Source organism: Capricornis sumatraensis, chromosome 1 (genome assembly GCF_032405125.1).
Source record: "Capricornis sumatraensis isolate serow.1 chromosome 1, serow.2, whole genome shotgun sequence".
NCBI classification, from domain to species: domain Eukaryota; kingdom Metazoa; phylum Chordata; class Mammalia; order Artiodactyla; family Bovidae; genus Capricornis; species Capricornis sumatraensis.
Genome location: NC_091069.1, coordinates 151,958 through 164,444, shown reverse-complemented (window position 1 = coordinate 164,444; position 12,487 = coordinate 151,958). Strand labels below are relative to the sequence as shown.

At 55.2% G+C, this 12,487-nt stretch overlaps 1 protein-coding gene across 2 annotated transcripts in view; it reads left to right on the top strand.

Annotated features, from left to right (window-relative positions):
* CACNA1B (calcium voltage-gated channel subunit alpha1 B) overlaps positions 1-12,487 on the top strand; it is a 207,706-nt gene that overhangs the window by 63,903 nt on the left and 131,316 nt on the right. For both annotated transcript variants that reach the window (XM_068979402.1, XM_068979411.1), the window contains exons 7-10: positions 6,361-6,464; positions 9,052-9,167; positions 9,509-9,565; positions 10,606-10,695. In XM_068979402.1, the coding sequence (XP_068835503.1) occupies positions 6,361-6,464; positions 9,052-9,167; positions 9,509-9,565; positions 10,606-10,695 (367 nt within the window). The remainder of the gene's footprint in view (positions 1-6,360; positions 6,465-9,051; positions 9,168-9,508; positions 9,566-10,605; positions 10,696-12,487) is intronic.

Genomic DNA, 12,487 nt, shown 5'->3' with positions numbered 1-12,487 from the left:
AAAGGAAAGATATAAGCGTCTGAATGCAGAGTTCCAAAGAATAGCAAGGAGAGATAAGAAAGCCTTCCTCAGCGATCAATGCAAAGAAATAGAGGAAAACAACAGAATGAGAAAGACTAGAGATCTCTTCAAGAAAATTAGAGATACCAAGGGAACATTTCATGCAAAGATGGGCTCGATAAAGGACAGAAATGGTATGGACCTAACAGAAGCAGAAGATATTAAGAAGAGGTGGCAAGAATACACAGAAGAACTGTACAAAAAAGATCTTCACGACCAAGATAATCAAGATGGTGGGATCACTCACCTAGAGCCAGACATCCTGGAATGTGAAGTCAAGTGGGCCTTAGAAAGCATCACTACGAACAAAGCTAGTGGAGGTGATGGAATTCCAGTTGAGCTGTTTCAAATCCTGAAAGATGATGCTGTGAAAGTGCTGCACTCAATATGCCAGCAAATTTGGAAAACTCAGCAGTGGCCACAGGACTGGAAAAGGTCAGTTTTCATTCCAATCCCAAAGAAAGGCAATGCAAAAGAATGCTCAAACTACTGCACAATTGCACTCATCTCAGAGGCTAGTAAAGTAATGCTCAGAATTCTCCAAGCCAGGCTTCAGCAATACGTGAACCGTGAACTTCCAGATGTTCAAGCTGGATTTAGAAAAGGCAGAGGAACCAGAGATCAAATTGCCAACATCCGCTGGATCATGGAAAAAGCAAGAGAGTTCCAGAAAAACATCTATTTCTGCTTTATTGACTATGCCCAAGCCTTTGACTGTGTGGATCACAATAAACTGGAAAATTCTGAAAGAGATGGAAATACCAGACCACCTCGCCTGCTTCTTGAGAAACCTATATGCAGGTCAGGAAGCAACAGTTAGAACTGGACATGGAACAACAGACTTGTTACAAATAGGAAAAGGAGTATGTCAAGGCTGTATATTGTCACCCTGCTTATTTAACTTCTATGCAGAGTACATCATGAGAAATGCTAGGCTGGATGAAGCACAAGCTGGAATCAAGATTGCCGGGAGAAATATCAATAACGTCAAATATCCCAATGACACCACCCTTATGGCAGAAAGTGAAGAGGAACTGAAGAACCTCTTGATGAAAGTGAAAGAGGAGAGTGAAAAAGTTGGCTTAAAGCTCAACATTCAGAAAACGAAGATCATGGCATCTGGTCCCATCACTTCATGGGAAATAGTTGGGGAAACAGTGGAAACAGTGTCAGACTTTATTTTTTTGGGCTCCAAAATCACTGCAGATGGTGATTGCAGCCATGAAATTAAAAAACGCTTGCTTCTTGGAAGGAAAGTTACGACCAACCTAGATAGCATATTAAAAAGCAGAGACATTCCTTTGCCAACAAAGGTCGGTCTAGTCAAGGCTATGGTTTTTCCAGTGGTCATGTATGGATGTGAGAGTTGGACTGTGAAGAAAGCTGAGCACCGAAGAATTGATGCTTTTGAACTGTGGTGTTGGAGAAGACTCTTGAGAGTCCCTTGAACTGCAAGGAGATCCAACCAGTCCATTCTAAAGGAGATCAGTCCTGGGTGTTCTTTGGAAGGACTGATGCTAAAGCTGAAACTCCAATACTTTGGCCACCTCATGCGAAGAGCTGACTCATTGGAAAAGACTGTGATGCTGGGAGGGATTGAGGGCAGGAGGAGAAGGGGACAACAGAGGATGAGATGGCTGGATGGCATCACTGACTCGATGGACGTGAGTTTGGGTGAACTCCAGGAGTTGGTGATGGACCAGGAGGCCTGGTGTGCTGCAAATTCATGGGGTCGTAAAGAGTCGGACACGACTGAGCGACTGAACTGCACTGAACTGATATCTTATTCTAATCTACTGGTGTCATAATAGTGTCATTTCAAGTGACATATATACCCTTCTTTAAATTTCTTTTTCCTCCCCTATTTATAATACAATTATCTTAAACATTTCCTCTGCATATATTTATAACCATATCATAGTGTGTTACAATTTTTGTTTCCACTGTGAAAACATAATTTAGGAAACTCAAAAGGACGAATAAAATCCATCTAACTTTATTTTTGGGCTTCCCTTGTAGCTCAGTTGGTAAAGAATCCGCCTACAGTGCAGGAAACCCAGGTTCCATTCCTGGGTTGGGAGGATCACCTGGAGAAGCAAATGGCAGTCCATTCCCGTGTTCTTGCCTGGAGACGCTCATGGACTGTAGCCTGCCTGCCAGGCTCATTTGTCCATGGAATTGCAAGAGTCGGACCTGACTTAGCGACTAAGCCACCACCACCTCCACCCTTATCTTCACTCTCTTCATCGTTTCTCCTTCCTCCTTAGTGGTCAGGGTTTCCTTTTTAAATCACTCCTTTCTGCTTGGAGATTTTCATTAGTCATTCTCCTATCTAGGGTAGATATGCTGGCGACAAATTCTCCCAGTTACCCTGCTTTTATTAAGAGAATGTCTTGATGTTCCTTTCATTCCTGAAGGATATCTTTGATGGGTGCAGGTGTTGGCTGACGGTTTCTTTCTCTGAGCACCTGGAAAGGCGTGTGCCACTTCATTCTGGCCTCAATGGTTAGTGAGGAGAAATCTTTTGAATTGTGTCCCTCCATAAGCAAGGGGCCGTTTTTCTCTCGCCACCTTGAAGATTTTTAATCTGTGCTTAGTTTTTCTTGATTTGACAATGAAATATTGTGTGGATTTCTTTCAGTTTATTCTGTTTGGTATTCACTCAGCTTCTTGACTCTGTAGGTTGATGTCCCTTGCCAAATGTGGGGGTTTGTCAGCCATTATTTCTTTGAGTACTGTTCGGCTTTCTCCCCTCTCTCCTGTGCTCGGCTGCTGTGACCTGTGACCTGTGACTGCTGTGACCTGTGACTGTCAGATGTTTTCTCATTGACCCACAGGTTCTTGAGGCTCTGCTCTGCTCTTTCTTATTTGATTTTTAAAGTCTGTCTCTCGCTCTCCTTCTCTTTTACCGTCTATTGATTCTTTCCTTTGTTGTCTGCATTGTTGTGCCTTTCCATTGAGATTTTAATTTTGATTTTTGTATTTTTCAGTTCTAAATTCTCCATTTGATTCTTCATTGTACCTTTTATTTATTTGATGATACTATTTCTTTGTTGAGACTTTCTACTTTTTATATGTGTTTCAAATGTGCATACAATCACCCTTTGAAATATTTTTACAATGGCTGCTTTAAAATCTTTGTCAGATACATCAATCATCTCTGTCATCTTAGTGTTGGTGATCTCTGGGGGTTCTCCAGAGAGATAAAGCAAACAAGACGTGTGTGTGTGTGTGTGTGTGTGAGACAGAGAGAAAGATCTCTATTATTAGGAACTGGCCCATGTGATTATGAAGGCTCTCAGGTGCAAGTGTGCAGTAAGTTTAGGCTGGCAGGCTCCTGCCCCAGTGGAGCCGGTGGTGCAGCTCCAGTTTGCAAGCAGCTGGAGGCCCGGTAGTGCTGATGGTGCAGATGAAGTCTGCGTTCTCTTCGGAGAATCCTCTCTTACTTCAAGGAGGGTCAGTTTTTTGTTTTAGTATGTCCTTGAATTGATTGGATGAGGCCCATCACATTATGGAGAACTATCTGCTTTATTAATTAAAATGTTAATTTCATCCAGAAGCACACTTGGAGAACCATCCAGAATGTTTGGCTAGACATCTGGGCACCCCATGGCCCAGTCAAGTTGACATATAAAATTAGCCATCACAGCATCTAATTCTTTTGTTTGCTTTTTATTCTTTATTTCACAGCATCTATTTTTTTTTTTTTAATTCAGTTTGTGCTCTTCCTGGTTCTTGTTTTGGTAAATGAGTGTCAGTTGAAAGCTGAGCATTTTTGGCATTATATTCTCAGACCCTGGATCTTATTAAACCCTCTGTTCTATCTGACTTTCTCTGACTTCTGCCAAGAGAAGCAGGGGTTGCTGCCTTGCTACTGCAAGGTGGGCGTAGAAGGCTGGTTTCCCTGCCTGGCCTCCACTGACACATTGTGTGGGTGCTTTTCATTCTGCCGGTGGAGTGGGAATTCTGCCTCCCAGCGTGCCTCTGGGGTGCTTCCCTGGTTGGGAGGGTTAGGCGTGCCTCTTCTCTGCTCTCCACATGGTCCGTGCACATTACGTGCTGGGTTGGGGGGCTGTATGTGGCCTCATTACTGGGTGATGGTGAAAGTCTGACTTTCCCCTAGGGCCACTCTGGCAGCAGCGCCTCAGTAGGGAGCGGGTAGTATGTCTTGTCACTGCCGCCTGGGGGCGGAAGTGCAGGCTCTTTGTGTGGCCCCGACTGATATCACAGAGGTAGGGTGGGGAGGGGGCTGTGGGAGGATGTCCACCTCCCTGCTTGTCTTTCTCTGAAATGTCGGTGGTTTAAGGGTGTTGGGAGGTTGGTTACCTTGTTACAGTCTGGGGAGTGTGTTGTCTAGCTCCTCCTGGGTCTTTGCTGACCAGGGTGGAGGTGGCATCATGTTTTTCCTGCCCTGTTTGGCTGGAATAGTGCAGTCATTGTCTGTCTTACTAGCTGGCCCCCTTCCTGGCCCTTTGGTGAGAGAGAGAGAGAGAGAGAGAGAGAGAGAGAGACAGAGAGAGAGAGAGAGTGAGAGAGAGAGAGAGGGAGAGAGAGGGAGAGGGAGGGAGAGAGAGAGAGAGAGAGGGAGAGAGAGAGAGAGAGAGAGAGAGAGAGGGAGGGGGAGAGGGAGAGAGAGGGAGAGAGAGGGAGGGAGAGAGAGGGAGGGAGAGAGAGGGAGGGAGAGAGAGGGAGGGAGAGAGAGAGAGGGAGAGAGAGGGAGGGAGAGAGCGAGGGGGGGGAGAGACAGAGAGAGAGAGAGAGAGAGAGAGGCGGGGGGAGAGGGGGAGAGAGGGAGAGAGAGAGGGAGGGCGCGCACCCTGGCTTTGCTGCTGTGTTTACTGTCTGTCTCTTGGCATTTCCAGCTTGTAGGTTTTAAGAGCCCCAGGTCTGGGGTATATGAGGGAAAAAGAAGACAGAAACACAGGGAACCCCTCGTGTGTCCAGAGGTCCCAGCTGATCTGCTTTCTCTTCTCCACTTTTCAGAGCCCTCTGTGATATGTATGTTTGCTCTAGATATAATGTTCAGGTTGTTAACCGTACTCAGTGGGAGAAACAGGGAAGAGAATGTCTGCTTCATCTTCCCGGAAGTGCAAGTCCTTGTTTGTTTCTTGAGGTGAGAATAGGGTACTTTGGCTACCGGTGGAAATGGTCCATTAGTGGGACATCGTGGAGCCAAACCCCTGACCGAGTGGGTGGGAGGAGCTGAGGCGGCAGCACGTTTCTCCTTTCCCTAGAAGGAAGCTGGGTGCCCTTCAGGGAGGGCATTGACTGCGTTGGCGGTCATTGTAGCCCTTAGGTTGGGCTCTGTCTGGAGCTGGCAGAGGTTGGTCAGCGAATAGGGGTAGCGAGCAAAGTCAGATATCTGAGCATCCCTTCTGGTCAAGGCCCGGGGTTCTTGGCGGCCAGCCTGGAGTCAGCGTCCAGGAATCAGAAGCCACAGGCGGCGGGCGGGCGGGCAAGGGGGCTCACGACTTGCAGGGGTGGAGTCTGCAGTTCTGCCCAGGCTGGGGACACTGGAGGACAGTGGTCCTAGCAGCAGCACCTGGACGCCAGCCCAGCCTCAGGGCAGGGCCAGGATGCCCACTGCCCCTGTCCTGCTCAGACCTGGCCCTTGGCTCGTGAGCTGCCTCTGAGCGGAGGGGCAGGGGGCCCGGTGGTTGCCTGCCCACATTGCCCACCCCCTTGGCTCACTTCTAGCAGCAGATTCGTGTGGAGAAAGAGGTCTCCCTCAGGCCCCTGAAAACAGAACAACAGTGGAAAAGAATTGGATGGAGAGAGCCTTATCCCTCTGTGGGCCGCGCTCTAAAAGCCAGAATGCTTGGGGGGAGCCCCCCTGCGGCGAGTTGTTTAGACCCGGCCGAGAGCGGGCTTCTGTCAGGCTCAGCTCCTCCCTGGGGGCAACAGCAGCAAGTTGCCTGCTTGTTGACGGGCTGCGGCCCAGGCTCCGTGCGCTGTACTGTGGGTGTGGCAGGAGACAGATCGGACTTGGACCTGGGGGTCCCTGGGCTTCACAAAGGAGGATTGTCTCTGAAGCTGCCAGGTGTGTCCAGCAGCCTGGGAGGCGGAGGGGAGGTGTCCAGGTGGGGCCCCCGGGGGGTGAAGCTTGGCTTCTTGGTGCTGCTGGACAGGTCAGGAGTACAAAGCTCCTTGGTCCTTTGGGGGCCCCCGTCCTAGAGGGGGCAAGGGCAGGCAGGTGTAGTCTGGGTTTCCTGTCTGGCCCCACCGTGCCTGACTCTGCTGGTACCGAGAAGCCGGGGCGCTGTCCTGCCCACCGTGCTGCTCATCTGCTCTTGCTTCCAGACCAACGACGCGGCCGGCAACACCTGGAACTGGCTCTACTTTCTGCCCCTGATTATCATCGGCTCCTTCTTCATGCTCAACCTGGTGCTGGGCGTGCTCTCAGGGTAAGGGCCTCGCCGCTGCGTGCGCCTCCGTGCTTGCAGGCCAGGGCTGGGTGGTGGGACTGGACGTGGCCTGGGTGGTGTGGGGGAGGCGGGGCCCGGCCTGGCCCTGGTTGGCTGTTCCTAGAGCCCTGAGCTCTAGCGAGCCTGCCCTTGGGCTGCCATCGGACCTCCCCCCTGGCCTCCTCGCCTCTAGCTCATGGCCTTCGCCCCGGCCTCTGAGTCGGGAGGGGCTGCCGCTGCCTCTTACCTGGATTCGTCGGGGGGCTTCTGCAGGAGCAGCCCCAGGGGCCAGAGAGCCTTCGGCCGCAACACTGGAGAAGGAATGCGGCGGCCCCGGGCCTGCACCCCAGCCCTGACCCCGGCTTACCCTCCTCTCTGGGCACCTGTCCCTGCTGACCTCACGGAGAGGACAAGCGAGGGCACAGGGCAAGGTTCCCTCCTGGAGAAAGGCCCTGACCCTCCTGGAGAAAGGCCCTGACCCTCCTGGGGAGAGAGGTGCAGCAACCTGCGGCCCACCGCGCCCTCCTGGCCTACATGCGGCTGAGGCTGGAGAAGTGCTGCTGGCTTCAGGAAACCACCGGGGCTGGTGTCTGGGGCTCCCACCGTCCTCCGGGGCTGAGGAGGCTGTGTGGACAGAGCTAGAGGGCGTCTGGCTTGGCCGTGCCACCCTGCCCCACCTGGGCATCAGATCCCTGTAAAGCTGGGGGGGAGTGTTGCCATTCCCCTGGCATGAGGTAGGCTGGGGAGAGCCTGGGGGACCCAGCGGGCAGCTGTCCTCTTGTCTGAGCAGGTGCCGCCACCGAAAGGGCAGTGTCTGGGCCAGCGCTCTGCTCGGCTCTGACGTGTGCCCCTGCCTCGCTCCCTCCTGTGAGGCTCTGATTGTCACTAGCGTGCCTTTCCGAGCCTCTCTGCCCGGGGCAGCCCCGGGGATGCCGGGAGCTCCCTGTCAGGTGGAGGCTGCAGTCTGAGCTGGGATGGGGAAGCCACGGGAGGCCTGGGCCCAGAGGAGGGTCTGGGGAAGGGGCAGCTCCACTGAGACGCAGGGGGACCAGCTTGGCAAGGAGGGTCATGCAGGCAGAGAACTGCTGGAGTGGAGGTGCAGAGAGCGTGGGGTCTGCGATGCGGGGAGCTCAGGGCTGGAGCCGCCAGGCTTGTGAGGAGGTGGGGAGGCTGGCAGGGCACGCGTGGGCCCTGCTCAGGGATGCTCTGGAGCATGGGAGGAGGATCGGGGTAGCCCGTGGAGCCTGGGGAAGGCCCGCGGACTTGGTGTCTCTCAGCCCTTCCCCCACCTGCGGGTGCTGGTTTCCCAACTGGTCTCAGCTGGGCCCAGGGTTCTCCTCCAGCCCCAGAAAGGCGGGAGACTGCACAGCCGCCTAGGCTGGTGATCACCACATGTGTGACTCTGCCTCGGCTGGATGAGGGCTGCTGGAGGGGCCAGCTTGGAGGTGATTCAGCCTCACTCCTGTCCATGCCTTGGGCTCTCACCTTCCCAGCACCCGGAGAAGCAGAATGGGTCGCTCCGCTCACAGCCTTCCTCCTGGAGGGGCAGAAGCCTGGGGAGGGGAGGCTCACAGCCACCCCCAAGCACTGGGTGCCCGGCGGCTGGGTCAGCCACTGCTGATGACTCTCAGGCCGCCCGGGCAGTGTGGTCTCACCCCGTCCTGCCCTCAGGCCTCTGCGCTCGGGTGTGGCCAAGGGGGCTGGCCTGGTGGGGAGACTGTGAGGGGCCATGCATCTCTTTAGTCCGGACTTGGGCGGGGTGAGATGTCCAGGAGGGAGCCATCCCCTCTCATGGCCAGGGCTGAGGTGGCTCAGGCCCTGCTCGATGGTGGTCTCAGGCTCGGGGTCCATCCTGGTCGGAGCCGAGCTCTCCTTGCCAGGGCTGTGAGGGGAGCCCCTCTGTCGAGCCCAGAAGCTGCTGCTCCTGAGGGAGAACAGCATGCCCCTCTCCCCTGGGAGCACGCCTGCCTGCGCTTGGGCGCCTGAGCTCGGTGTGTGTGCGTGTGGTATGTGTGTGGTGTGTGTGCGCAGGCTTCCTTCTGGCCCTTTGAGCCTAGAACCTCAGCTAAGGTGTGGCAGGTGCTGAGGGCCCCGGGCTGCAGACGGACCTCACAACGCTCGACTGTCTCCCTGTCTCTGGCCGCCCTGAGCTGGTCTGGCTCCTCCCTGCCCCACTTCTAGCATGGCTGAGGGTCTGAACCAGCCAAAGAAGAAAGGTGACAGTCCTCTGGAGGGTTCTTGTCCATGAGCTCTCTGCACGTCTCTGTCCAGAGGACAGGGCCCCGCACTCAGAGGGTGTGCGCCCAAACCTGCTCTAGGCCGGGGGCGGTGGAGTCCCTCTTGGGGCACTGGGGAGCTGTCCCTGTGTGCCGCAGGGGCCCGAGCAGGGAGCGTTTGCCTGGGCTTTGTCAGTGCTCAGGTGGGCAGAGGCCAGGGTGGTGGGAGCTGCCTGGAGGGGTGGCCCGTGGCTCATTGCCCCTGTCCCGGCCTCTTCCTGGTTCCTGGTGTCTCTGGCTAGACAGGTAGGGCCTGTAGGTGAGCTTATACCCATCTGATCTGCCTCCCGCCCTGGCTTTGCTCATCACAGAGAGTTTGCCAAGGAGCGTGAGCGGGTGGAGAACCGCCGGGCCTTTCTGAAGCTCCGCCGGCAGCAGCAGATCGAGCGGGAGCTCAACGGGTACCTGGAGTGGATCTTCAAGGCTGGTGAGGACAGGGCTGTGTGGCGCTCCTGGCCTGGGCTCTGTTGGCTCCCTGCCCCCACTCCAGGGCCTTCCAGGAGCCAGCTCTGCTGGGGTGGGGGCTGCTTGCAGGAGGGCCACGTGAGGGGGGAGCAAGCCAGGCCCTCTTCATGGCACCCTGTCTGTGGGACACACCAAGGGCTCTGACTCAGTGGGATGAGCTCAGCCGTGGCCACAGTGGCTTCTGGAAGTGGGAAGGCCAAGCAGGCAGGGCCTCGGCTCCATTCTGCTGTGTTTCTGGGGAACGAGCCCTCGTCAGGGGTGGGCACGGGAGGGCTCCGGCCTGAGGCTGTGTCTCGCTCGCAGAGGAAGTCATGCTGGCCGAGGAGGACAAGAACGCGGAGGAGAAGTCCCCTCTGGATGGTAGGTGGCTGCCGTCAGTGCTCTCTGCCTGGCCTCTGGGCTTTGGGGGCCACTGGGCCGCGGCACGCGTGCTCTTGCATGTGAGGCATGATGCCTCTGCTCTGCCGGGTGCCTGCGTGTCGGAGGCAGGCTCTGTGTGGGTCAGCAGCACGTGGCGGTCAGCCGGATGCTCCTGGGGAGCTGTGGGCCCTGACCAGAGTGGGTGTAGCCCGCAGTGGGCTCAGCCCGGGGTCTCAGGAGCCTGTGCTCACAGCACTGCCTGAGAGCCATGTGGTCCAGCACGGCGGCGGACTCGTGACTGTGAGTTCACAGGTGCCCCTGTTACAGTGAAACAGAAGTGAAAATCCAGTCCCTCGGTCTTCCTCAGCTCGTTTCAAATCATCCTAGAAAATTCGGGGGGACCGCACTGCTTCTAGAAGGCTGCGGTTTTAATCCAAGCCGTGTCTGACCCCAGGGCTCCGGATGGTTCTGGCCCCAGCTTGCTGTGGAAGACCCCTAGTGCAACATGGGGCCCCAGAGCGGGGACAGGGTGAGCGCAGCCCCAGCGGCAGGAAGGAAGGCTGCCGTCTTCGTGCCCGCTGCTCAGGACGGGGCCCAACAGGGTGCCATGGCCTCGCGGGGCCCACACCTGGGGCCTCAGCAGTCTCGCTGGTTCCCCTGCGGCCTTGAGCTCATCTCTCTTGTCTCACCTGCCCTCGGAGTGCGGGCTGCTGGGGCCGCTGGCTGCAGCCCTGGCCTTGCCCTGCTTGGAAGTGTCCTGGTCCCCATGGTAGCCAGGCCTCCCCACAGACATCATCATGGAGAGAAGGACAAGCAGGAGCCCAAAATCCCTTGTCCCTTTTGCTCTGAGGACCGAGAGGGGCCATGGGGGCCAGGCGTCGTCCTTCCTGCCACCAGCCTTGGCTTCAGGAGGGGGGATCTGCAGAGGCTGCTGGTTCCTGGAGATTAGGGAGTGGGCAACTGGGAGACAGCCCAGCCCTAAGGCAGATCGGCCAGCCGGGCTGCACTCACGCCATCTGCGCACCCTTTGCCTAAAGCAGTGTTGAAGAGAGCAGCCGCCAAGAGGAGCCGAAACGACCTGATCCATGCGGAGGAGGGAGAGGGCCGCTCTGCAGACCTCTGTGCTGTGGGTGAGTCTGTGGGGGTGTGCTGTGCGGGGTGTGCGCCCGCTCCCTCCTCGCCACCCTGGCTCTCCTCCTTCCCTCCCTCCCCAGCGTCCCCCCACCCCAAGTCAGTCGGCCAGCCCCAGGTTGGTGTGTCTGCCAGACGGCAGGAGGGAGGGCGCCCGGCGCAGAGATGTCTTCCTGGGGCCAGGCCTTGAGGTGGGCTGCGCGCATGGCTCCTGGAGTTCTTCTTTGCCTCTTGCTCCTTCAGGCCAGCACACTGCTGGCTCCCGGCTGGCTGTTCTTGGGTTTGCTGTCCTGTGTGGACTGGAGACCTCTGGCACATCCCGAGGCTGCGGACTGCGTGTGTTGCTGCTGTAGGGACTGAAAGTTTCTTTTATCTCTCTTGTAAGCTCTGTGTGTCTCCCATATTCCTTGGGTCTGCTGCCTCTGAGGCCTTGGCTTCATCCCCTGCTTCTCAAAGAGTGAAAGGGAAGCCTGGTTCTTTCATCTTTTTAGTCCCCTTCCTCTTAGCCTGGTGCCAGAATCCTAGCACCTTGAAGTGCCTGAGCCTTTCCCACTGAATGCCCTGAGGTTGTGCATTCTGTGGGAAAGAAGGACCCGGCCCTGGGCCTCCACCTTTGGCAGCATGGGGAGGGGGTGTACTTGGCAATGACCACTTCGCGTTACAGACACCGAGTCAGGCCCAGACTGCACCACCTTGATCTCCAGCGGTCCCTAGTGGACTTGAGTTGAATGAGCTGCTTCCCATTATATTGTTACATTTGGAAGACTGAGCTCTCTAATAAGTCATTTGTGTATTTGTTTATCTATTTATACTTCCCATTCTCTGTCCTCAGTAAGCCCATGTCAATAGTTTGGGGTTTATCCTTCCCATTTCTAGATGCTCATCTCAGATAACACTCATACCACTCTCCCGCCCCCCACCACCAAAATCACTGCAGATGGTGATTGCAGCCATGAAATTAAAAGACGCTTACTCCTTGGAAGGAAAGTTATGACCAACCTAGACAGCATACTAAAAAGCAGAGATATTCCTTTGCCAACAAAGGTCCGTCTAGTCAAGGCTATGGTTTTTCCTGTGGTCATGTATGGATGTGAGAGTTAGACTGTGAAGAAAGCTGAGTGCTGAAGAATTGATGCTTTTGAACTGTGGTGTTGGAGAAGACTCTTGAGAGTTCTTTGGACTGCAAGGAGATCCAACCAGTCCATCCTAAAGGAAATGAATACTGAATACTCATTGGAAGAACTGATGCTGAAGCTGAAGCTCCAATAATTTGGCCACCCGATGTGAAGAACTGACTCATTGGAAAAGACCCTGATGCTGGGAAAGACTGAAGGCAGGAGGAGAAGGGGATGACAGAGGATGAGATGGTTGGATGGCGTCACTGACTTGCTGGACATGGGTTTGGGTGGACTCCGGGAGTTGGTGATGGACAGTGAGGCCTGGCGTGCTGTGGTTCATGGGGTCACAAAGAGTCGGACACGACTGAGCGACTGAACTCAGATGAACTGAACTGAAGCCCCCCTTCACACACACACACACACACACACACACACACACACACACGCACACATGCTGTGGACTTCTGGGGTCTTTTCACTTTACAGACATCCAGTTCCTGTTCAGTCCAGTGCAGGCGCTCAGTCGTGTCTGACTCTTTGTGACCCCATGAACCGCAGCACACCAGGCCTCCCTGTCCATCACCAACTCCCAGAGCCTACTCAAACCCACGTCCATTGAGTTGGCAATGCCATCCAGCCATCTTATCCTCTGTCGTCCCCTTCTCCTCCTCTC